The sequence below is a fragment of the Erythranthe guttata genome, chromosome 4 (assembly GCF_056151865.1).
Source record: "Erythranthe guttata isolate IM_541 chromosome 4, IM_541, whole genome shotgun sequence".
NCBI classification, from domain to species: Eukaryota; Viridiplantae; Streptophyta; class Magnoliopsida; order Lamiales; family Phrymaceae; genus Erythranthe; species Erythranthe guttata.
This window is the reverse complement of record NC_142536.1, coordinates 5,099,545-5,124,857: the sequence shown is the minus strand read 5'-3', so window position 1 is coordinate 5,124,857 and position 25,313 is coordinate 5,099,545. Positions and strand designations below refer to the sequence as shown.

At 35.0% G+C, this 25,313-nt stretch overlaps 8 protein-coding genes across 8 annotated transcripts; 5 read left to right on the top strand and 3 right to left on the bottom strand.

Annotated features, from left to right (window-relative positions):
* The first annotated feature begins 1,517 nt into the window (after positions 1-1,517).
* PDX1.2 (pyridoxine biosynthesis 1.2) lies at positions 1,518-2,958 on the top strand. Its single transcript, XM_012997361.2, has one exon. The coding sequence runs from the start codon at positions 1,791-1,793 to the stop codon at positions 2,706-2,708; it is 918 nt and encodes a 305-aa protein (XP_012852815.1). The 5' UTR covers positions 1,518-1,790; the 3' UTR covers positions 2,709-2,958.
* Positions 2,959-4,107: 1,149 nt separating this feature from the next.
* LOC105972421 (large ribosomal subunit protein eL37x) lies at positions 4,108-5,646 on the bottom strand. Its single transcript, XM_012997376.2, has 4 exons — positions 5,509-5,646; positions 5,251-5,386; positions 4,485-4,586; positions 4,108-4,366 (listed from the first exon to the last, which is right to left on the bottom strand). The coding sequence occupies exons 1-4, from the start codon at positions 5,509-5,511 to the stop codon at positions 4,320-4,322; spliced, it is 288 nt and encodes a 95-aa protein (XP_012852830.1). The 5' UTR covers positions 5,512-5,646; the 3' UTR covers positions 4,108-4,319.
* A 1,384-nt stretch (positions 5,647-7,030) lies between these two features.
* Positions 7,031-8,014, top strand: LOC105972260 (hypothetical protein). The gene has a single exon (XM_012997196.2). It carries the CDS (start codon positions 7,366-7,368, stop codon positions 7,879-7,881), a length of 516 nt encoding a protein of 171 aa, XP_012852650.2. The 5' UTR covers positions 7,031-7,365; the 3' UTR covers positions 7,882-8,014.
* A 2,745-nt stretch (positions 8,015-10,759) lies between these two features.
* On the top strand, positions 10,760-11,683 carry LOC105972288 (uncharacterized). Its single transcript, XM_012997224.2, has 2 exons — positions 10,760-10,999; positions 11,314-11,683. Exons 1-2 carry the CDS (start codon positions 10,862-10,864, stop codon positions 11,467-11,469), a joined length of 294 nt encoding a protein of 97 aa, XP_012852678.1. The 5' UTR covers positions 10,760-10,861; the 3' UTR covers positions 11,470-11,683.
* Positions 11,684-12,270: 587 nt separating this feature from the next.
* On the bottom strand, positions 12,271-14,147 carry LOC105972286 (glyoxylate/hydroxypyruvate/pyruvate reductase 2KGR). The gene is made up of 2 exons (XM_012997222.2): positions 13,680-14,147; positions 12,271-13,016 (listed from the first exon to the last, which is right to left on the bottom strand). The coding sequence occupies exons 1-2, from the start codon at positions 14,100-14,102 to the stop codon at positions 12,498-12,500; spliced, it is 942 nt and encodes a 313-aa protein (XP_012852676.1). The 5' UTR covers positions 14,103-14,147; the 3' UTR covers positions 12,271-12,497.
* A 3,112-nt stretch (positions 14,148-17,259) lies between these two features.
* Positions 17,260-19,948, top strand: LOC105972285 (rop guanine nucleotide exchange factor 12). The gene is made up of 7 exons (XM_088816627.1): positions 17,260-17,754; positions 17,895-18,011; positions 18,109-18,263; positions 18,429-18,503; positions 18,617-18,889; positions 18,994-19,314; positions 19,399-19,948. Exons 1-7 carry the CDS (start codon positions 17,472-17,474, stop codon positions 19,801-19,803), a joined length of 1,629 nt encoding a protein of 542 aa, XP_088672753.1. The 5' UTR covers positions 17,260-17,471; the 3' UTR covers positions 19,804-19,948.
* A 64-nt stretch (positions 19,949-20,012) lies between these two features.
* Positions 20,013-21,437, bottom strand: LOC105972287 (photosystem I reaction center subunit VI, chloroplastic). Its single transcript, XM_012997223.2, has 3 exons — positions 21,198-21,437; positions 20,570-20,696; positions 20,013-20,313 (listed from the first exon to the last, which is right to left on the bottom strand). The coding sequence occupies exons 1-3, from the start codon at positions 21,323-21,325 to the stop codon at positions 20,134-20,136; spliced, it is 435 nt and encodes a 144-aa protein (XP_012852677.2). The 5' UTR covers positions 21,326-21,437; the 3' UTR covers positions 20,013-20,133.
* Positions 21,438-22,292: 855 nt separating this feature from the next.
* On the top strand, positions 22,293-24,591 carry LOC105972289 (CURVATURE THYLAKOID protein). The gene is made up of 7 exons (XM_012997225.2): positions 22,293-22,453; positions 22,591-22,699; positions 23,269-23,351; positions 23,452-23,538; positions 23,865-23,927; positions 24,041-24,078; positions 24,349-24,591. Exons 2-7 carry the CDS (start codon positions 22,591-22,593, stop codon positions 24,401-24,403), a joined length of 435 nt encoding a protein of 144 aa, XP_012852679.2. The 5' UTR covers positions 22,293-22,453; the 3' UTR covers positions 24,404-24,591.
* The last annotated feature ends 722 nt before the right edge of the window (positions 24,592-25,313 follow it).

The window sequence follows — 25,313 nt, the reverse complement described above, 5'->3', positions numbered from 1 at the left end:
ATCATAGATGACCGGTGACGACAGCCGAGATGACCAACGGTGTGGCACAAGAAATAGATGGAGGAGCATTCAAAGAAAAACGAGAAAAAGAATTGAAGGTATTCTAATGTTCACGTTATATACCGGGGCAAATCGGGAAAAGAAATAAATTCATTGCCTTTATTAACAAGACTTTTGTAAGTTGTGGGTTTATTAGCAAAATATAAAAGTAGCACGGCTTTTTTTTCAATTAAGGGCATTTGTTGTACTTCTATGCAATTCTCCCAAAAAAAAACTAACGGTAATAACTATGAAAAAACAAAGGCAACGAATATTTGCAAGACGAAAATTACTAAGGGCAAGACCTTACTTCATGCAAGACCAAAATATAAATAAATTTACTAAGATCAAGACTGGAAATTACAAATATAACCCCAATAATAATTTAGATATTATTAATTTAAATTAACCTAATTGCTATTGCAAGACCAAAAAAAAATACAAAAAATTTTTACCAACATCTTCTTCTTCACCCTCATTTTACACATTTTTTTCCACAAAAAATCTTCCATATTCTCCAAAATCCTTATCACATAAAACCCTCAAATCTTTACTAAAACTTGAAAAGAAGGACATTATGGATACACAAGACATAAATATGGAGGATTCTAAGGTCGAAGAACACAAAGAGGTAATAAATATTGTACTTTGTAATCGTTTTTCTCGTTTTTCGCACCTCATTTCACGTATAAAAAATTCGACATGTACAGGTCGAAATATCCGCTTAATATCGACACAGTAGTGTCGAAAATTTCAACATAATTCGACACTCCTTAACTGTCGAATTATATTGAAATTTTCGACATTCTGGTGTCGAATTATATTGAAAATTTCGACATTCTGGTGTCGAATTATATTGAAATTTTCGACGCTGGTGTGTCGAATTTTCAAAAATCGACACCAGTATGTCGAAAAATTTTCAAAAAATCGACAAGTACAGGTCGTTTTTTGTAAAACCGCAACTCCTTCAACAATAGTGCTACAATCGAACCCTAGAATCATTAATTATGTTCTAAAATGACTTGAATTCATTATTCTAACAATAAAATCATGTTTATCACATTTATTTCTCAAAAAAAATTAATTGAAAAAGTAATTTCCTTGTTTTTCGTGAGATTATTGTGGCGGGGTTGGGGCAACAACGGACTTCAACGGCGACGGGGAGGTGGTGGACTTCAACGGCGACGGCGACGGCGACGGAGCGATGGGGCGACGGTTGAGTGCTGCAATTGATTTTCTTGTTTTCTTCTTCGCTTCTTCCCTCCTCGTTTTTCAATTCTCAATTCAATTTCTTTTTTCTTTCTTTTTTTATTAATTTTTCTTTTTTAAACTGGTCTTGCAAAAGGAAATTAATAAAATAATTTTTATTTTGTTTGTATTTTATTAAGGTTATTATAGTCTTTTTATACTGAATTTAATAAAAAAAATTAATTTGGTCTTGCACTAAGTAATTTTCGTCTTGCATATAGTCGCTGCCAAAAACAAATCCAAATCCAAATCCCAGATCCAAACCAGTAATTTAATTTCCGGTCCGATTGTTCCACCGGAAAATCACAGAACATTCTACACTTTTCCAATTTCCACCACCATTTTCTCGAACCCACCAAACTCCACCGCCATCATTTTCTATATACCTCCTCCCCATTCCCCAATCACCACCTTAATCAATTCAATTTCTCCAATTTCCAATTTCCAATTTCCAATTTCGATTCGATTTTTCAGTGCTAGGGTTCCGGCTAACACTTTCAGAAATGGCCGACGACAATGCCGTCACGCTGTACAACAGCAACCCGGCGATCACCGACGCCGCCAAAAAGAATCCGTTCTCAATCAAAGTCGCCATGGCCCAGATGCTCCGCGGCGGCGCCATCGTCGAGGTCACAACCCTAGATCAGGCCAGGATCGCCGAATCCGCCGGCGCCTGCTGCGTCGTCGTCTCGGATCCGCGGAAACCCGGGATCTCCCGCATGCCCGACCCGTCACTCATCAAGGAGATCAAGCGGGCCGTAACCATACCTGTGATGGCCAAATCCCGGGTCGGGCACTTCGTCGAGGCGCAGATCCTCGAATCCATCGGCGTCGACTACATCGACGAGAGCGAAGCCCTCGCCTTCGCCGACGAGGACCACTTCATCAACAAGCACAACTTCGGCGTCGCCTTCGTCTGCGGCTGCCGCGATTTGGGGGAAGCCCTAATTAGGGTTCGCGAGGGAGCAGCTCTGATTAGAACTCAGGGGGATCTATCCCGATCCGGCGACATTGTCCAGACTGTTCGAAGCGTGAGGAAAGTGATGGGCGAGATTAGGGTTCTGAACAACATGGACGATGACGAGGTTTTCGCCTTCTCGAAACGTATCAGGGCCCCATACGACATTGTTGCTCAGACGAAGCAGATGGGGCGGCTGCCGGTGGTGCATTTTGCCGCCGGAGGAATCTCCACCCCTGCTGATGCAGCACTCATGATGCAGTTAGGGTGCGATGGGGTTTTCTTGGAGTCTGAGGTTTTCGATTGTTTGGACCCGTATAAGAAGGTTCGTGCGATTGTTCAGGCTGTTAGAAATTATAACGACCCGTTGGAATTGGCTCAGGCGAGCTCCGGTTTGGAGGAGGCTATGGCGGGATTGAATGTTGATGAGCAGTTTGGTGCTGCTGGAGGAAGTTCTTACTGATTGATTCGGTTTTGCTGTGAGTGAGTTCTTGTATTGTTTTCTTTCGATCTTTCTTGTTTTTTTTTTTTTTTGGAGTATGATGAAATGATGATGTATTTGATAATTGATACCGAGAAATAAGAGCTTAATGGTAGCTGAGGAATCGGAATAAGAATGTACGGTTGTTGTATAAAACATTGTATGAGAAAATCGGATATTTTGTAGGAAATTTTGAATATTTTAGCAAGATAAGAAGCTCATCTTCGGTGAATTTCCTTCGATTTTATTTTGTTTATGAAGTGGATGACTTTGTGACTTAAAAAGATTAGTGTTATCGGCCTGAAAATCGAGCTTGTTTGAGTTTGAATGCATATTTTCGTTCAATAACCTGTTAAGTTCTGCTCGATCTTGATCCCGGTTAGAAACAAAATGGCAAAACATTTACAGAAGTTCGAGTAAGTTCAAGTTACTCGAGTTCGATTGATTTGTGTTAGGCTTCGATTAAAATTCATTTGAGATTGAATTGATTGCTTATCAAACCAAACTCAAACAAGATTTTCAAAGCTCGAAAAATGTTCAAAACAAATTCGAATAATCACGTGTTTGATTTGATTCACTAGTTACATCACTAGCTTATGTGTTTTGGATAAATGTTTATTTCATTACCCTCCTGTTGCTTTCCTTGTTTCTTTTGAAGTTATCTGATTATAGATTAGGACATCTCATTACATGATTTACTTGTGTTTGAACTTAAAGGCTGATTGTAATGCTCCTGGAATCCTGCCTGTTTGTTCATTTTGTACACTACAAATTAATGTATCATTTGAATCATTCACTCGGTATACATATTTACTCAAACTCCGATAAATGTATAAAACTAAGTTTGAAACTAACAGATCGATAACTTAGTTTAAAACTAAGCTAACCTCTCACTTGGCGATCTACACAGAGCGGAAGGCGATCTACACAGAGCGGAAGTTAATTTAAACCTACACTCCGTCGAGCACATAAGCTCTTTCATAGATCACATTACAACAATATAAAGCTACTTAACTAACTGGAAGCAATTTTCCAGCCATGGCGAAAAATCGAAGCTTGCATTTTTACACAACCAGCTAATGTTTCCTACTACTACAATAAAGTATTCATTGAGACAAGGCTTAATATTTCTGTCAACCTAGTAGCCAAAATAAACATGATATGATGACCACGCTATTCTCAAAACAGAGGTCGACTAATATAGAAAAATATAACGGATATCCTCAACGAACACTTGTTTTCTGACATCAATAAACTAGATGTCAGGAGTATAACAATTAGCTCAACGGTTGGAAAGCGGTGGACTGTTTTTATGATAAAGCTAATAGCTCAAGTATACGGAAATCACAGCAGTTATATATAGGATTATTGCTACTGCACGTAGGGAAACAAAATGAAAATCCAGAAAATGCACATTAAGTAATTAATGGTCTTCCATCCATATGTATTAAAATGATATTAAAATAACAAAAACAAAATCAATAGCTATTCAAGTAGTCGGTTCGATGCCATTTCGAAAACTCAATTGTTGACTAATGCTCTCAAGACGAAAATAAAAGAAATACATCCAAAAAAGACCCTTCCAACAGATACTTAAGCAGAAGCAACTGCTGCCTTCTTCCTTGGAGCAGCTTCGGTACCTGAGTCCATGAACACATAAATGTCACATTACCAGAAAACCAAAAAAAAATGTTTGATATCGGACACTAAAATCACATTTATCGGGTAAACATAACAAATCAATTAAAAAGTTCAAACCTTCTCTGAAGTTGGTCTTGAATCTGCGGGGCACATTGCGCAGATACCTCATCCTTCCAGTTCCAGTTGTCTTTCGGCGAATTGCCTTCACACTCCAGTTGTCTAAAGTACAATAAATGAGATAAGAGTGATTCAATTAGAAACCATCATAACAAAAAAAAAAGTAATCACTACATTAAAACTGCAATTCGTCTCACATGCCAAAATTCAAACCATATAAAACTCAGAAATGAATGACCAAAACTAGGCATTAAGTCGAGGCAAAGTTGACGAGACTTAAAATATCAAGAATTGAATAATTATCCATAATAATGTGATTTATGATTATCCTATCTTTGGGGATTAGTGATTATACAATCATAGGCTTGATCGTACACTAGAATTGTGTAATAATAATGGTTTAATTTCGACAAAATATAGCACATGCATAATTTTGACTAAAATCAGAAACCATTTCAATCATAAATTGAATTCAATTAATCCACGCTCATCTAACACAAAAAACATTCAAACCGATCACAAAACAGTATTAGCCGGAAATTGTCTAATAATTGCGATTAACTTCAAACTTTTAAGCTACAACCATCTGATGAGTAAACTTAATACAAATTAACCAGCTCGAATTCAGCAGAATTTAAATCTCTATCAACACATATTAATCATAAAAAAGAAAAATAAAAATCATTTCTTTTCACGCGCTGCACATACTGAAAATTGATCAAAAAAAGCAAAATCGCAGGTAAAATGAAGGTTCAAATTGACATACATGTCCTCTTGCGAGCAGCGGGATACGCGCAGGCTGAGCAGCGGCTCTTCTGGAGATGAAAGCTGCGGCGGCCGCACCTCACACACAGTGTGTGTGTCTTGTTCCTCCTCTTTCCGAAACTCCCTGTTCCCTTGCCCTGCGATACATTATACATACACCCTCATCACATATACATACACAAAAACAAAAATCAAACGAACTGAGCTAAATAAACGAAGATCGGATCGAGATTTACAACAGTAGAGAAAGTAAAATTACCATTGCAGATCAGTTTGCAGAAACCCTAGATTCTCTTTTCCGGGGAGAAGCGGCGTCGTAAGGGCGTTTATATGAAGATGGAAGTGAAATGAAGTGAGAGAAGATGGGTTTTAGGGTTCGATACTGAGTGATATTGGGCTATTTATTAATGGGCCTTGTGTGATAATTGGGCCAATTAATTATTCATTAATTATCAACAATTAACCAATCATCATTAGTTTTTAAATAAACATGGGCCTCATTTGCTCTATGGATTTGTGTAAAGAATGTTCTTTGTCGTCTTTCGGCTGCCATACTCCCATATTTCACTCAATTTAGGGCAATTTACGGCCAAATTCTGATGTAAGGTTAAATTACGAAAACACTCATCTTCTTTGAACAATTACAGTCACCCCTCAACGATGTATTGTCTTACTTGTCCACCCTCACAGTGTTGAATTTACCTATGTGTGTTCATCTGGTTTATGAACCGAACGAAAATTCGGTACATGCCGATATATGTAATATTAGTATTTTAAACTAAAAAAAACAATATTTAAATATTTTTATTAAAATTTCGGTAATTCGGCTTTTTACCGATCCGAACGCTAAAGGGTATGAAATTTCAGCATATCAAAAATTCGATACAATTTTTATCGAATGAATACCCCTAAATTTACCAACTGGGGGACTTTTGGTAAGATAATACATAGTTGAGGGGGTGGCTACAATTATGCAAACAAGAAGGGTATTTTCATAATTTGACCTTACTTCAGGGGTGACCGTAATTTGCCCTTCAATTTAATTAGAATTTTAAATTTTTAAGTTGTGGTTGAGTTTGATTCGATAAGTAATAAACGAACTTTAATAGAGCCGAAAACAAATCAAACTCAAATAGTTTTACAAATGATCTCGAGTACATCCCGAGAACTCCATAAGTTAACATAATAGCTAATTTAGTGTTGTTTCATAAGATAATTTGTGAATGAGGAAAAAAAATGACTTAATGAAGTTTTTATGGTTAATTAGACAAAAATAATCTTTATGTGCCTCCAATTTGTAATATTCCGTGGTATTATTTCCCTTATTTTACTTGAGTAAATTACGGTCACCCTTGAAGTGAGGTCAAATTATGAAAAAATTCTCATGTTTGATAATTACAACCATCACTCAACTATAAATTTTCTTACACGTCCATCATTACAGTGTCAAATTTAGTGGTATCTTCTAGATTATATGGAACATTCTCAAGTTTGTACCCGTTTGATCCCATTCAAGCTCCACATTTTGAAGCAAAATGATCAAAAGATGTGTTTTTTGGCTTGTATATATATCAGATTGTGGTGCATTAGAAACAACATTTTTTGCACAAAACGAGTATATACACATTCCCGGAATATATAAGATTATGTTGAATTTGACACCATATGGGTGGACATGTAAGAAGTTTCATAGTTGATGAGTAGTTGTAATTACCCAAACATTAGGGTGTTTTTCCTAATGTGACCTTACCTCAGGAGGTAATTGTAATTTTACCCTTCTACTTATGTGATACGCAAAAGTTTATTTTAGGGGCCAAACTACAATTTAGACATAATAGTGGGGTTGCAATAGCATTACATGGCCTAAGGTGAAACGACACCCTCTTGTTAACAACCGACTCCATAAGATCATTTACAAATTCACCCCTAAGCTGCTGCTGCAACACGTCCTTGCCCTTAGTTTTATTAGGGGTCAAAAAGGTAATTTTGTCTGAAATGTTCTTCCTCATTATTGAGCTGCAACACAGCCAAATAAACTCTCTAAACACTTTCGTCCCAATTCCCATCTATCAATTGTGAAATTAGGGATCTGAGAGAATTAATCTACAATCTGATTATGGAAGCGGCGGGAGAAGCTGAATCATTCCTCGATAAAATCAAGCCTCCGCGGCTGGAGGACGCCGGCCTCGAAGACTGCGCGCTGCCACCGGAATCCATCAGAGAGGCGTTTCTGAAGGCCGCCTCCGCCGTCAGATCGTTCGTCTCAGCATCCGACGACGAAGGCGAAGGATGCGTCGAAGATCCATGGGAGGACGCCTCCGACACCCTCGTCGGAATAACTGACGGAGTAGCCGGTCCTTCTGAAGGCTGCGCCGTCGAGAAAGGCGGCGGATTGACGGAGGCGCCGGGAGATAAGGTCGCGGTAGGCAGCGGCGATGAGGAGGCGAAGGTGGATGCGGTGGTGGGCCCCGGTTTGCCGGAGGATGGTGAGGCTTGCGTTGATGGATTGCAAGGGCTGGAAATTGGTGGAAAAGGTAGGGGTATTTTGGGAAAGAAATGTGACGTGGATGTGGATGAGGATGGAGAAAAGGACAAAGATAACCCCATTTTAGCTGAAGGTTTTGGTGTGTAAATTGGTGTGCGATTTTAACTTTCTTAATTTCAATTTCGTAATAGTTTCAGTAGTTTTTGTTTACTGAATTTAGTTGTTTATTGTAATTTGTAAGTCGTCGTTCGAGAGCTTAGTTCTTAATTAATTTTCTTAATTAATTTCGTTATAGATATTAATTAGCGGATTCCGATTCACTAATTAACAAAGTCTTGCATTCGAGAGCTTTAATTAATGGGCAAATGGCAAAAAGCCCCATCACATGGGACTTAAATGTAGGGCTGAGACTTTGGGATCGGGATTCGGGATCCCGTCCCGTCCCGATCGGATTTTTACTATTTGGGACTAAAACTTCGGGAATACGGGATTCGGGATCGGGATTAGGAACAAATACGGGATCGGGATTCGGGAATTGGTTCAATCCCGATCGGGATATTTTAATCCCGAATTAGGAAAAAAGAAAAAAAAAACTAATAAACACACACACACACACACATATATATATATATATATATATATATATATATATATATATATATATATATATATATATATATATATATATATATATATATATATATATATATATATATATATATATATATATATATATATATATATATATAGTCAAGGAGATGAGAAATACAATATAATATATCGTTTCAACTTATTTTTAAATTTTTTAAATTTTATTTGTTCCAAGTTTTGTGGTAAAAATAAATAGTGCAAGCACAATAGTATGTATATAATATATTTAAGTTGGTTTAGTGTATAAAATAATACTAATGGAAAAAAAAAATACAACATTTCTTAGTTTTTAGGCAAAATATGGGATTCCCGATCCCAATCCCGAATTCCCGAAATATTTAGGGATACCGATATACCGGGATTTAATAATATGGGACGGGATTGGGATTTAAAATTTATATCCCGAATCCCGAAATCCCGATCCCGAAAATCCCGAATTCCCGAAATCCCGTCCCGAACTCACCCCTACTTAAATGCATTTTGGTCCACAAAAAAAACAGTCTCTCAATTAAGCCCATCCCCATGTCTTTAGTCTAAAATACCCTCAATAATATAATTCTTATCAATTCCACCCATTATGATCTAGCTTCCTTAATATTACACATTGACCCCGGATTTAAACAAATATATCACATTAACCCCCAAAACTTTTTTTTTTCAGAAAATAATTTTTTTTCTGAAATGTCCAGATTCCGGCGTTGACTCTTTTTTTTTTTTTTTAACTTTTTTTTTCCTGAAATTTTTTCTGGTACCGTTGACCGCCGGTCTCCGGCGTTGACTTTTTTTTTTGAATTTTTTTGAATTTTTTTTTTCTTAGAAGAAAAAAATATTTAAATTAATATTACTGTTTTAGCTACTAAATTACTGTCTCAGACAGTAATATTACTGTTTGGGACAGTAATATTATGAATATTATTTTTTCCGAACAGTAATATTATGAATATTATTTTTCCGAACAGTAATATTATTAATATTATTGTCTAAGACAGTTAAATTACTGTTGAAGACAGTAATTTAGCATCTAAGGCAGTACTATTAATTAAAATATTTTTTTTAAGAAAAAAAATGAAAAAAAGCCAATTAACAGTTAAATTACTGTCTCCGACAGTTAAATAACTGCTGGAGACAGTAATTTAGCAAACGAATACAGTAATATTAATTAAAAATATTTTTTTTAAGAATAAAAAAGTAAATTAACAGTTAAATCACTGTCTCCAACAGTTAAATAACTGCTGGAGACAGTAATTTAACAACGAATACAGTAATATTAATTAAAATATTTTTGAAGAAAAAAAAAAGTCAATTAACAGCCGGAGACAGTAATTTAGCAGCCAAGACAGTAATATTAATTAAAAAAAATTAAGAAAAAACAAAATTATAAAAAAAAAAAAAAAAAGTCAACGCCGGAGACCGGCGGTCTCCGGCGGAATCTGGCCGGAAAAAAAATATTTCAGAAAAAAAAATTATTTCCTGAAAAAAAAAATTTGGGGGGTTAATGTGATATATTTGTTTAAATCCGGGGTCAATGTGTAATATTAAGGAAGTTAGAGCATAATTGGTGGAATTGATAAGAATTAGGGTTCAAATTGGGGTCAAAATTGAAATTATGGTTAAAATTGGTTAATTGATGAAATTGGGCTAAATTGGGGTGTAAATCATGAAATTGGAGTTGAATTGGGATTCAATGAATTGGGGGTAATTTTGGTATATATAAAATGATTTTCCTTATTTGCAAATAAGTTTGAATGGGGTGGATTTATTTGAAAGACAAAAAAATTGGATGTCCCTCTTTTAATTAAGTACCATTGTCATGGGCCTATTTGCCATTACCCCTTAATTAATTACTCAAACAAGATTTTAACTAGCTAACAACAAACTACTTTTTGCCAACTTTTTTATTTTCATTTTAATATTTCTCCCGCATATTATTTGTTAATAGGTCCGTTAGGTCGAACTTGTCATGTATAATTAGCGTGATTTTCCGTATATTTTACAATGTATGATTTATTGCAAGTTCTTTCATTAAATAAAACAGATAATAACTTGATTCAGACATTCAGTTGCTCTTTCCCACAATCTTGGCAAGCAAACTAAGATCAAAATTCTCTTTCTAAACACAACATTTAATATTGGCCTCACCACCTTTAAACTTAAAATCCATTATCTTCATACCAAAGCAAATAAGAATCAAGATTGTGCCAAATGCAGAACAAGGTCAAAAAAACCATCTTAAAAAAGTGATGAGATAGAGAAAAAAGAAAGACGACAAATTTCTTTTGTCCTTGTTCTAGGCCGAAAGAATGCACATCAAATGAGTAATTTACACATGGAGGACTCTCGTATATAACACATGGATACACATTCTTGCTGGAGGTGGAGAAGATAATGACTAGCCTCCTCTATAAATCTTTATCTTTTAATTCATTTTAGATCTAATTTTGTTGGCAATTAAAAAAGAGATTTCAGAAGTGGGAAGATGTTGGAGGGAAAAGCATTGATAGAAGATAGTGATATGCCATTAAAGATGCAAATCCAAGCTATGGCTTCTGCTTCTCAAGCTCTTGATCTATATGATGTTTTGGACTACACATCCATGGCTGCCCACATTAAAAAGGTATGTATAATTCATTATTATCTTAAATTATCGACTCTATTCTTGTTCATATATATATATATATATATATATATATATATATATATATATATATATATATATATATATATATATTCATCTTAATTATGTCTTACTATACTTTTTTTATAAAAGCTTAAGTTGTTAGTGAAACGTATCCATTTAATATTAATATCTCTAATACGCTCCTTCGAGTGCAGGCAAATTACATTTGAAGTCTTGCACATACAAAATAATAGACGCTTGAACTATATTGCGGGTTTTAATTGGAAGTTGTGATCTTGGATTTCATGTAGGAGTTCGACAGAAGATATGGGAGTGGATGGCAGTGTGTGGTGGGATCCAATTTTGGGTGTTTCTTCACTCATAGTAAAGGAAGTTTCATATATTTCACACTGGAAACTATGAGTTTTCTCATCTTTAAAGGAGCTGCTTCTTCTTCTTCTTCATGAACAATTTGTAGATAAGTGATATATCAAGAATGGGGGAACACATCTTTAAAGGAGCTACTGCTTCTTCTTCATGAACAATTTGTAGAGAAGTGATATATCAAGAATGGGGAACACAGTGGTGTGTTTTTATGGTATATAGGAGTATTTCATTTTCTCTTACACTTTTTAGTTTTTATAGGATCTATAGCAAATATAATATTGTTTTTTTTTTCTATGTTTTCGAGTAGCATTTTTCTTCAATGCATTTTTTTTTCAAGTATATATTTAAGAGATGTTAAATTATAGTATATGTCCAATTTGATTTTAAGAGAATTGCTAAACTAGAGTAGCCAAAAATATCGACGAGAATCCTTTTGATGCTCGACTATGGTAAGCATTCCGGACCACCCAGCCATCATGTAGGTAACCACTAACTACAGAAGTAGTGCTCCTCAAATTTGGTGTGTACGTGTATTATGCCAATTTTAAAAATCAACGAACAAGAACACAAAAATGTAAAGTTTGAAATGCATCGCCTAAAATGAATGTTTTTGTAAGCCCGCACCATCATAGTGGAACGGGTGGTCATTGATGTTCCCGCGGCCATTGCTATTCAGGTAGTATTCGTTTACAAGTTTGTTCGGTTGGTTTACAAATGAAATCTTACTCATATTTATACTAACCATCCCTAAGTACCTCGTTAAATGATGGTAGAGATTGGTTTAATTTTACGGTTGAAGGGGCTCTTTAAAGCATTCTATGAAAATTGTAGGTACACTATAAAATGTAGGTATACTATAAAATGTAAGTACAACGAAGAAATTGTAGAGAGTTCGTAAAAATATCTACAAAATGGTCACTATAAAATGCAAGTACAACGAAGAAATTCCCGTGACACTTTCTTTTCCTAAAACGAAATGTATAGGCCCCAAAACCGGGCCAGCCACTACTCCTTTGGAGAAAAAAACGAACAACAAATTTCTCTATAGAATACTAATTTTTTTAGAGCGACAAGATTCATGCACCCTCCTAAAATAACTAATTCTAATTTAAACAACCGGAGTAATCAATGGTTTATTGAGAAAATGAGACTCCAAATTCGCAACAACAAGATCAGCCATAGCTTTGCTCGTCTCAAAAGTGTCACTTCCAACATGAGGCAAGAGAACTACATTCTCCAGTCCAAAAAACGACTCGCGTACCTCCGGTTCATTCTCAAACACATCGAGCCCAGCCCCACCCAACCGCCCTTCTTGCAATGCAGAAACGAGCTCTTGTTCGTCGACGTGTGGGCCCCGCCCGATATTGATGAGAATCCCATGAGGGCCCAATGCGTCGATGACCTGGCGGTTCACAATGTGCCTCGTTTCCTCTGTCAAAGAGCACGATACAACTAGGATTTGACAGCTGGCAGCTAAATCGACAACGTTCGTGTAGTGTTTGTAGTTTGTGTTTTCTTTCTTGGTTCTTGAATGGTAACTAATGGTGCAGTTAAATGCCTCGGCTCTCTTGGCTATTGCTGAGCCGATCCTGCCCAATCCGACTATGCCGATTGATTTACCACTGAACTGCAAAATGGTTACAAGAAAATTAATGAAACTACAACATAGATATAAACGTGAAAACAATTTACAATAGGTCGAGAAAATTGAGGTATAATATCACTCGAGTGGAGAACCCTTTACTAATCACGTCGGACGAAATTTCGTTCAATTACAGCTCACTAGTCCCGAGTATGGAATTTATCTTTACTAATTATATTTCAACGAGATCATGTTACTTCATTAATCATCGAGTTAAAGACACTAAACTAATAAATGGTACTGGTTCTTGAACTTTTAGAACCATTTTAAGATAGTCGAAAACCGTGATATTTTAGTGAGAAAAGATACACAAGATCGAGTTAATTACGTGACATTTTACCACTCGTAGCAGCATCAAGATCATGGCTTTATTACTAAAGAAAGTTGGAATAAACAGAAATCGGAACTTTCGGAATGAAAAATGTTGTCCTAAAATCGGAAATATCCTGATCGAAGAATTGGTAGAATACGGAAATTCTGTTCCGATCAACACCCCTAATGTATGATATCCCATTCAAGCACACATTTTTCGAATCGAAAATTCGAAACCAAAAGCTCTAAGTCTCAGTGTTAATTCTTCAGCAGATTGTAAACAGAAATCACACGAATTAACCAAAATCAAAAAAGAAATCCCCAATTCAAATGTACCTTATTCGCCAATTCGAAATTCCGACTCTTCCATAACCCGCTTCTCACGAATTCATCGGAGGGGCAAATCTTCCTCGACGCCGCGAGGGCCAACCCAATAGCCAAATCGGCGACGTCGGCGGTCAGCACGTCGGGGGTGTTGGTAACCCTAATTCCTCTCTCTCTGCACTTACTCAGGTCGATTTTGTCCAGGCCGACGCTGTAACTGGCCACGATTTCGAGGCGGCGGAGCGAGTCGATCAGCTCCGAGTCGGCGCCGATTTTGGTGTTGCCCACCACCGCCTTAACTGAGTCGCCGTGCCGAGTCAGGAATTGGGGTTTCGAAGGGAATTCCCAGAGTTTGAACAGTGTGAAGCGTTTCTCGAGTTCTTGCTCGAGGTAGGCGGACATTGGGCAGGTCATCAGCACCACTGCATTCTCCATTTTTCATAGGCGATGAGGAAGGTAAAAAAAAATGATATTAACTTTAATTTCAAATTTATACTCCACTCATTTAGTCCTCAAATTCGTTTAATATTATTTTTAAGGGTAAATTACAACCCTCAGGTATGGTCAATTTAAAAGGGGATTTTTATGCAAAAGTCCCCAACCAAGCATGTTTATTATTCTAGGTACGGTAAACGCCGGTCTCCGGCGTTGACTTTTTTATTTTATTTTTTTATTTTTTTTTCTTTCTTCCGAATTTTTTCGCCGGTTTCCAGCGGTGACCGGCGGTCAACGCCGGTCTCCGGCGTTGATTTTTTTTTTCTTTTCTTTTCTTCCGGATTTTTTCGCCGGTTTCCGGCGTCTCTTTTTTTAGTGTTTTTTTAAGTTTTTCTTTTTTTTTTTGGTTTGTTTTGTTTTTCCACGTCCGCCGCTAAACGTTGACCGTAATTGTGCTGTCACTGACAGTAAATTAACGTAATTATACTGTCAATGATAGTTAATTAACGTAATTGTACTGCCGTTGACATTACATTTATGTAATTGTGCTGCCGTTGACAGTAAATTAATGCAATATTATATATTTTTATTTATTATTATTTTTTTTATTTTGTTTGATTTGTTGACAAGTCAACGTAATTATAGTCGTTGACAGTAAAATAACTGTAAACACAATAATATTACTGTCAACAACATCAATATTATTATTTTTTTGGGGTTTTTGTTTTGTTTGAGTTATTCACGGAGTAACGTATTAATATTACTGTCTATTATTGTAATATTACTGTAAACATAATAATATTACTGTGGTTGACGGTAATATTACTGTTGTTATAGTAATATTCCTGTCAACCACATCAATATTATTATTTTGTTTGGATTTTTTGTTTGTTTGAGTTATTCACGGAGTAACGTAATAATATTACTGTCTACTATTGTAATATTACTGTTGTTATAGTAATATTACTGTTGCTATAGTAATATTACTGTCACTCACAGTAATATTAATTCTTTTGGTTTTTTTTTTATTTTGTTTACATTTGTTGAACGGACAACATAGTAATATTACTTTACTATACAATAATAATGAATTTTGTTGTGTTAATATTAATGTGCTAGAGATTAATATAGCAATATCACTGTGTTAAACTATAATTTAGTTAATTTTACTGTGTTTAACAGTAATATAGTTAATATTATTGTCATTCACAGCAATATTGTTGTTTAAACGGAAAAAAAAGTTACAGAAAAAAAAAATTTAAAAAGTCAACGCCGGAATCCGGAAGAAAGCAAAAAAAAAATAAAAAAAAAATAAAAAAAGAAGTCAACGCCGGAATCCGGCGGAAAAAAAAAAGTTTTTGAAAAAAAAAATTTGTGCAAAAAAAAAGTTTTGGGTCAAAATTGAATAATTTGTGAAATTTGGGGTCAAATTGAAGTTAAATTAAGTTAAGGACGAAATTGGAGCATATTAAAGTAAGAGGGGTTATTTTAGTCCTTTACAAAAATCTGGACCATGTGTGGACTTATTGGTAAAGGAGATTATTGTCTGGATCTCTCTATGAATAAGTACTCATTGATGCGCTTATTTGTAATATGCCCATTTAAAAAAAACGCTCCTCTTGTTTGGATAATTACATTTACCTCTTTCAACTATGGTTTTTTCTTACACATCCACCCTTATGGTGTCAAATTCAACATAATCATCTAGATTTCATGGAATATGTTTAGTTTGTACTCGTTTGGTGTAAAAATACAGTTTCTGATGCACCACAATATGATATATACAAGCCAAAAACACATATTATGATCATCTTGCTTCAAAATGTGGAGTTCGAATGGGATAAAACGGATACAAAAGTGATAATATTTCATATAATATCGAATATTCCACTAAATTTGAAGCTGAATTTATAGTTAAGGGGGTTGATTGTAATTACCGAAACAGGAGGGGAGTTTCATAATTTAACCATACCTCAGGGTGGTTGTAATTTACCCTATTTTTAATTATATTCCGCTTAGGTCTCGTTTGGTTGGAAGATTAGTCATTATTAACTAAATGACAAATTACAATCACCCCTGAAATAAGGTTATATTACGAAAAAAAGTCTAGCATAATTACAAACACCCTTTAACTATGAAAAATCCCTACTGTTGATAAATTTAGGAACGTAATTATACAAATAATAGGGTTTTTTTTTCGTAATTATACATTTACATCAGGGGGTGGCCGTAAATTTATACTTAACTAAATTGTGAGACTTTGTTTGATGTTTTGTATCCTACATAATTTGACGGGTCGACCCGCAAATATTATGTTATCATAGTTTTTTTTTTTTCTGATGACAAAGGTCTAATAAATTAATACGATTCGATTTCATTAAATTATTTAATCTTATATTGACTATTCTTATCTTAGCAATCAAATAAACGATGTCTCAGTAGGAGTGAACTATATAAATTAAGATTTTCTTAATAAATAGTATTCCACATCTTATGACTAATCCATGAAGAGTTCATAACTTAGTCACTCTATTATTTTTGTTGAAATTGATGATACTTTAAATCTCAACTCTAATTCTTTTATGTGTGACAATAACTTTTAATGTTGTTTTCCTAAAATTCAGGAAAAAAATATATTTAAAACTATCATCTTCAATTGTACAATTGCTATCAATTTTTATGATACTATCTAATTATTTATTTACCCATCAATATCTACCTAGTTGTTTTATATTATTCAGGAATCAAGATACTTAAAGATATTCAACATTCATTCATTACGATAATACAAGTATATTTGTCCAATGTTATTAATTTATAGAAATTTAACCGTAACAATTATTTTTTTTAATAGTTTCATATTTTTAGGAGTTAAAAATAAATAAATAAATAAATGTTATGATTTCATCCTAAAATGGGAATGTGTGTGTGTGTGTGTGAGAGAGAGAGAGAGAGAGAGAGAGAGAGAGAGAGAGAGAGAGAGAGAGAGAGATTTAAAGGCCTAATTAACAGGCTATTAATAAAGTTGATTTGCCTTTCTCTTGAACTAACCTTCAAAACTTAAAACCACCACCCAATTTTCTTAAATTGAAAAAACCAATCATAAATAGAAAAAAAGAATTAATAAAAGAAAATAAAATACTACAAAAAAACCAGAATATTTCATTTCTGCTTGTCCAATGACCTGTCTTAATTCTTTCACTTCATCCTCTAACTAACATACACCCCACGTTGATCACCTTTCATAACAAAGAAAAAATCACACCAATTAAACAATTAATTAATTAAATAAATAATTAAATAAACAAATCATCTTTCTCCTTCCCTTCTCTCTCTTTTTTTTCCATCAAGTTTGAATCACAATAAATAATGGTAAGGGCATTGGAGGAGGAAAAGGAAATCTTCAAATCCCGACTCGGGCAACGAGAGACGAAAAGCTTGATTATCGACAACAATGGCGCCCTTTCGCCACTCGGCAATGATGGCAGGATGACGTCGCGGAGCCATGCTTCTCTTTTGTTCCTACACGATCACGAAATATCCGAGCACACGAAAATCGGATGCGTTCTTGATCGGACGGAGAATATCAAGTCCCGTTTGTCCAGTGACGGGAGTTCCACGAATCTTCGTGCAATAGAAAGGCTGCATTCAGGCAAGAAAAAATATATAATCAATAATTTTGATTTTTAATTTTTTTTTTGCCCTTTATTTTGTTGAAGCAAATGTATCGAATAATTATTGCGCCATATTCGATGTGTCGTTTATTGAAGCATTTGATATAATTATTTATAGATATGGAATTGATGAAGGAAAAGTTTGCAAAGTTGCTTCTCGGCGAAGATATGTCCGGTGGGGGGAAAGGCGTTTCTTCGGCTTTGGCATTGTCGAATGCAATCACAAACTTAGCAGGTATATATATAATTTTTTTTTCAATAATTCTTCAAATATATATATTATTATTATTATTATTATTATTATTATATAATTTGATATAATTGAATTTCAGCTTCTGCATTTGGAGAACAAAAGAGATTAGAGCCAATGTCACCAGAAATGAAAGCAAGATGGAAAAAAGAAATTGATTGGCTCTTATCTGTCACAGATCACATTGTTGAGTTTGTTCCTTCCAAACAAAAGGCAAAAGATGGCTCCAATATGGAGGTCTCTCTCTCTCTCTCTCTCTCTCTCTCTCTCTCTCTCTCTCTCTCTCTCTCTCTCTCTCTCTCTCTCTCTCTCTCTCTCTCTCTCTCTCTCTCTCTCTCTCTCTCTCTCTCTCTCTCTCTCTCTCTCTCTCTCTCTCTCATACGTCTTTCATTCATCGACCAGATTATGGTGACAAGACAGAGAAACGATCTCCACATGAACATTCCGGCGTTAAAAAAGCTCGACGCAATGCTCCTTGTAAGAAGAGCATATATATAACCTTTTTTCTCTAGCTATAAAAAAACATGTGTCTTAATAAACATCAAATTTTGATCACATTTTTTTTCATGTGCTTAATTAATTGTGGGCAGGAATGCCTAGATAACTTCAAGGACCAAAACGAGTTCTACTACGTATCGTCGACCGAAGAGGAATCGCAGCAAGGCAAAAACCCGAGAAAAGACAACAAATGGTGGATTCCCACTCCAAAGGTTCCCCCGAACGGCTTGTCCGAGGTTTCAAGAAAATGGCTGCAATATCAAAAAGACTCCGTAAATCAAGTGCTCAAAGCGGCCATGGCTATAAACGCTCAAGTCTTGTCGGAAATGGAAATCCCGGAAAGCTATATCGAGTCTCTCCCTAAGGTACAAAAAACCCGGAAAAAAAAAAAGACAAACATTTTAGATTATTACATGATTAATTACTAGGTTGAAGAAGTTTTAATGTATTTCTTTGTGATGATAAATAGAATGGGAGAGCAAGCCTCGGAGATTCAATGTACAAGAGCATCACCGACGAGTATTTCGATCCCGATTATTTCCTTTCTTCCATTGACTTATCATCGGAGCATAAACTCCTCGACCTAAAAAATAAACTCGAGGCATCGGTGGTGATATGGGAACGGAAAATGCTAGCCAAAGATAGCAAGTCCTCTTGGGGGTCGGCTGTGAGTTTGGAAAAACGAGAAATATTCGAAGATAGAGCCGAAACGATTTTGCTTCTTTTGAAGCACCGATTTCCGGGTCTCCCCCAATCCGATCTAGACATCACCAAAATCCAATGCAATCGAGTACGGAAAAAAAATGCTCTTGAACCTGTGTTTTTGATTTCGTACTAGGTTTCTCATTTCTTGTTTTTTTTCTCTTGATTGTAGGATGTGGGGCAAGCGATATTGGAGAGCTATTCAAGAATCATCGAGAGCTTAGCGTTTACGGTATTATCAAGAATCGAGGAAGTAATGCATGCCGACTCTTTGGCTATGAGTCCATCGAACGTGGAGCAAAAGAAGTCTCCTTTAAAAGAGCCGTTAGAGAAGCTTCCGAAATACGATAAAGAAGATTGTAATAACAATAATTCGGTGGAAACGCCTACTTCGATGACACTATTGGATTTCATGGGGTGGAACTTAGAAAACGGAGAGAATAAGAAAGATTCTCAAGACGCGGTCGAGACAAAGTACCTAGGCAAACCGGCTAACATAGTCACGAACAAACGAATGTCTTACATAGAGAAGCTAGAGAACATAGGCGGTACAAGAAGTCCAACGGCACGGCATTAGTTGTAAATTGCAAAAAGAAAAAATCGGACGAAAAAAAAAATGCGTAGCCATTCGTTTTTCTTCGTTTGCAAAATAGGTTAGATCAATTGGATTATTGTAAGTACTTGTTTTTTTATGTCCAAGAAGTCATTTTTTTAAAGAAAAACGAGCTGCGCACGGATCTTCTAGAATCGCACTCAAGAAAAGACGATCACAATGCGCGAAAAATATAAAAAAAGAACATCTAATTAAGGATATTTAACGATTACAATCTTCACGAGAAGGATTCAAGAGATATACTTACAATGACAAATTAACGGACCGAAAAATATAAAATCTCATGAGTACTAATTAGATTTTGCCACGGGGCCCGAGCTTGGAGGGGAGTTGCGGGCCCTTGACGATCGGAAGAACATCTCCGGTGGCTTGGGAGCTAACATAGGCAAGAGTAGAGCCACCTCCCAATATTAAGAACTTGAGCAATATACCTCTCTTTGTGAATGGAGCAGCAAATGTTTCGAAAAACTTGCTCTGCAAATATAAATATATAGATTGAAATATTTGGGAATATTTTTTTTTTCCAATTAATTACGTTCCATTAAAGAAGTTGAAGTTTCAGTGTTACATAAATGTATGAAATCAGAAGAAGCAATTTGGTGTTGGAACTAAGAGATCTTCAATATATATAGCAACCAAAGATATATATATATACACACACAAATTCAATCTATAAATTAATTGTGAAATTGAAAAATAAATAAATAAAAATGATCATAGATTATATTACCTGAAGGGGGTTGTACGGTGAGGGTGCATCTGAGCCGTACAAGTCCCATTGGCCGGTGGTGTTGCCGATGTCCTCCAAATCAAAGTACACACTCTTGTCGCCGTATTTCGCGACCACTGCGCCACCCCTAGACAATAATTACCCAAAAACATAATAAGGGTAAATTACAAAAACACCCCCACTTATTCATAATAACCAAAATTTCCCTCTGACTTCTGATTGAGTTTTTTAACAGAACCGTCTATTATTCCTTTGTTAAATAGGTGAGAAATAAAAGAAAATATATGAAATTGTATAAAGTATATTCCCTGTAATACAAAAAAAAAAAAAACTGTAAAAAAACACACTATAAGAGGGTTGGTGTAAGACGGAAACAAATATCAGGGGGTTTTGGTAATTATGATTAGATGGAGTGTTTTTGGTTATTTAGCCTAAGTTCAGGGATTTTTCGTAATTTACCCAACATAATAATTGAATCAACATAATTGAGAAAAAAAATTAACTCAAATTTTAATTCAAAATATGATAATAATAATATGAACTAAAACTCAAAATATAAATAATTGAGATTTTTCTTATAACATTTCTTTAATATAAAATGAAATTAAATGTATTAGCAGTATATTACCTGTAGTTGGTGGGTTTGAAGCTGACACGAGAAGGTTTGACGTGGAGCTTAGTTCCGGCGATGGAGCTGCCGGCGAGGCCCTTGACGGCGGCGGGCTGGGCTACGGCGAAGGTTGCAAGTGAAGCCATTTCTTTTTGGGTGCAGTGTGTCTGCCTGGCTTCAAGATCCTAACTAATAAAAAACTACTTTGATGCTTATTTGGTGATTTTGATTGCATGTGGATGTTTTGGATCTTCTGATTGGATATTAGCCTGCCACGTGGAAATCTCTTTTTTTGTATCCCATTTAAATGGTGCCACGTCAGGTCTTTTTGGATAACCCTATCCCGTGAGATTTATGGTCCTTGAACTATATTTTCTTCATTTTTTAATTCAACTTATGTTATGCTTACCATTTTTAAGTGTCATTTAATTTAAATGCACACAAAATAACAAAATTAAAAATAAATTTATTTTATTAATGGAAAATCCAATTTTTTTTTACACATGTTGGGGAAGTATTAAATAATATTTTTTCTACATATAAATGCTCATTAATAAATAAAGGCAAAATTGGTAAAAAAAAAAAAGAAAAAAAAAACAAATCAAGTTCACATTATCAAACCTCCATATCGAGCTCAATTCATATTTGAGTCGATTAAAATTTGGTCGAATCGAATACTGTATTGAGTAAACACCACCCTCATGCAATAGTATGCAACAAGAAGTGTAAATTGTACTGGACAAACCATGTGTAATGAGTCCAAACTTAAAAAAAATACTAACAATAAAAATCGTACTTGGACTTGGATTCGTTACACGTCACTCTCCTTACTTCACCAGCTCAGCCACCATTCGTTCGATAATTTCCTTGTTGTTTTTTATTCGACTCGACTACTTACTTTTATATCATTTGTTTTTAATAAAATCTCAATTTATCTATTTTTTACTATTAGATTCTCAAGATATATACATTTGGGCTCCGGTACGGGCTAGATCATAGAAAACTATTATAATAGTATTTGGGCTTTTTTTACTGGCATGTAATACCAACCCAAAAATGAATAATTAAATTCGATTTTTTTTTTTTTTTTTTTTCCGATAGAAAAAAAAAACCGATTTTCCTCCCAAAAATAAGAAACAAAAAGAAAATATAAATGTAAATATAGTGAATGTGATAATTGGTTCGTTTTCTGTGGTAATCTCCAAACAGAGCTTTCCTTATTTTTTTGTTTGTTTCTCTCTCTAGAATCTAGAGCTTCGAATTTCTGTGCAAAGGTATCAATCTTCTTCTTCTTCTTCTTCTTCTTCTGCTTCTAGTGAATTAGATAATTGATCGTTCAATTTTTGCAGTTTCATGGTAACAAGAGCAAACCTTAATTTTGATGATCTAATTTTGCTGAATATTATTTCAGATGGCTTCAGTATTAGCTAGGCTTCCCGCCTCGCCGCTGATGGTGGTCAACGGCGGAAGGCAGCCGGTTTTTGGAACAATTCAGAAATTGGCGGTTCCAACTATTAAAGGTGAGCCCCCTTTCTTTTGAAATTTTGATGTTTTTGAAGCTTGAATCGCAGTTTCATGTAAGTTTGCTTGCAGTACTTGTACTATGAATATATGATAATGAGGGGAAATTGCTTAGGTTTTCTTTTTGTTGTTGATTGGGAATTTTGACTGGGTACTTCATTTGAAAGTGATTATGTTTTTAAATTCAAATTTTCGATTGGAGATCTCGATGAAACGAGGTTATATAGAAGTGAATGTGTTGGGAAGTACAATGCTTTGATGAAGAATACATTATGATATTAAAGGTGATTTTGGTGCTTGCCATCGATAATTTGGGAAATTAGTGGTATTTATTTACCAGAAAATCATCATATATAATGAATTCTAGGTTTGTAATCATATATTCGTATATCGAGATCTTAAATCCATATCAAGTAATTTCGTTAGCTAAGTCACTCAAAGTACCGTTGGAACTGTTTATATTTTGAAACGGAGCGTAATATTGAGAATTCCGTATAGCAAATGCTCGACATCAATATTCGAGATTTCATTTTTCATGATATTTAGCATTTGTTTGTGGTATTTATAGAGAGACAAGATCGCCTTGCAGTAATAGCAAAGGCGACAGGTGAAAGCTCGGATTCTTCAATTGTCAAGTCTGTACTGAATGTTGTGAGTCTTACTTTAGTTTTGTCAATATTGCTTTGTAATTTTTTTTTTCTATTTCTCGTTAATCCTTTTTTTTTTCTGTTTTTTTGGCTCGTTTGACTAGTGGGATAAATCTGAAGATCGTGTGGCTCTAATCGCTTTAGGATTTGCCGGTGTTGTGGGTTTCTGGGCAGCAATTAATCTTGTCACGGTAACTCCTTAAGGTCCTTTATTGCTACATGTTCGACGGATTTGAAATCCATTGCATAATAGATTCAGAAAAAAAGTGTTTCCACCAATTTAGCTTATTTATTATTTACGGAAAGATAATTTTAAACCACAACCAACTCTATGTTTCTATTCCCGATAACGTAACATTCTCGCGAGTCTCGTTGTTGCTGTTTTTAAACAAGATTTGCTTACTTGTTCCTTTCTTGAAATATGTTTGACTTATTCATAAAAAACAATAAAAATGGTTGACTTGTAAGTTTGTTTGTTGAATTTTTGTTGCTGATATTTTCTTGAATATCGAAACAGTCGATCGAGAAGATTCCAGTAGTCCCAGGTGTGCTTGAGCTCATTGGATTATTGTTTTCCTCGGTAAGTATAGTATATAATGGTTTCGTCTACCTTATAATCCATTGCTTGAGGAAACAAAATTATTTACAGTGCACTTAGAGTAATTCTTCTAACATGAGAAATTTTATTTTCAGTGGTTCACATACCGATATCTCTTATTCAAACCCGACAGGTAAGAAAGTCTTTCATACACACACACACACACATATATATATACATATATATATATATATATATATATATATATATATATATATATATATATATATATATATATATATAATCACTGCATACTTTTTATGATTTCATAGTTAAATCAAATACTGATACTAACAATATGCATGTCGTACTTGCGTGAAATATTCGATTGATTCACACAGCCTCGTATAAAATAAACACGTTTATTTATGCTAACTGCTGGTTTTTTATTTATTCCATACAGGCAAGAACTTTCTCAGGCAGTCAGCAAGTCAATATCGGATATCCTGGGTCAGTAATGCGAAGAGTGACGCCATCAACTGGCTTTTCGTGATTTTGTGCTGTGTAAAAAATGTGTTTAATTTTTAGCCTTAATTCATAACATTTGTGATTCTATGGAAGGACTGAGTTATCCTTCTTAAGGCTTGTTTGGTTTGAACGATAGGATTATGTTGATTGTTAAATAATATTGAAATTGTGCTTCTCAGACATGTGGTATAAAGTGCTGCAAACTCGAACCAAACGAGCCTTAACGGCACTGGATGATGTTGCAAAATCTTATCCAGCTAAATATATATATCCTAATAGCTTTTCTTTTATCTTGTAGTTCGGTTTTATCGTAATGTATTCAGTATTTTCGTTTATCTTTCGTTTACTTTCCATTGAAGGTTTTAGACCGTTGCATTGCATTTAGCATGAAATTTTCATAGTGTTCAAAGATCTATGGTGTACCTATGCATGATACACCAACTGGAACAAATATTGATCGACCAAACATCTAATAAAATCAATTATTTAATTAATTAATGTAAATTACAACCTGATGCGGTTGGGTTTTTCCGCTTCGAGGAATCTCGAATCTTTAACTCCGTTCCATATTAGGCCTGTTCGTCGCGTGCCTGCAAAAGAGACCGGGAGAGGTGCTCCCGGCGTTAGCACTCCGACGCCCAAGTTAGAACACCTCAAAGATTCGGAGATAAATATATTCGAGAGAAAATAATGTGTTAAGATCAAGAATACTTACCTTGAGGTTTATGAACCCTCTATTTATAGTAGAGGTTTTCCGGATGCCATTGCTTCTATCCAATTTGATTAATAGAATCGTTTCAAGTCCATGACAATAAGTCTTAGTGGTTAAGTTATGAAGATATTTTCTATTCTTAGTGTCTAAGTTATGAGGTGGCATCTTCAGCTCGTCGCTCGACACTC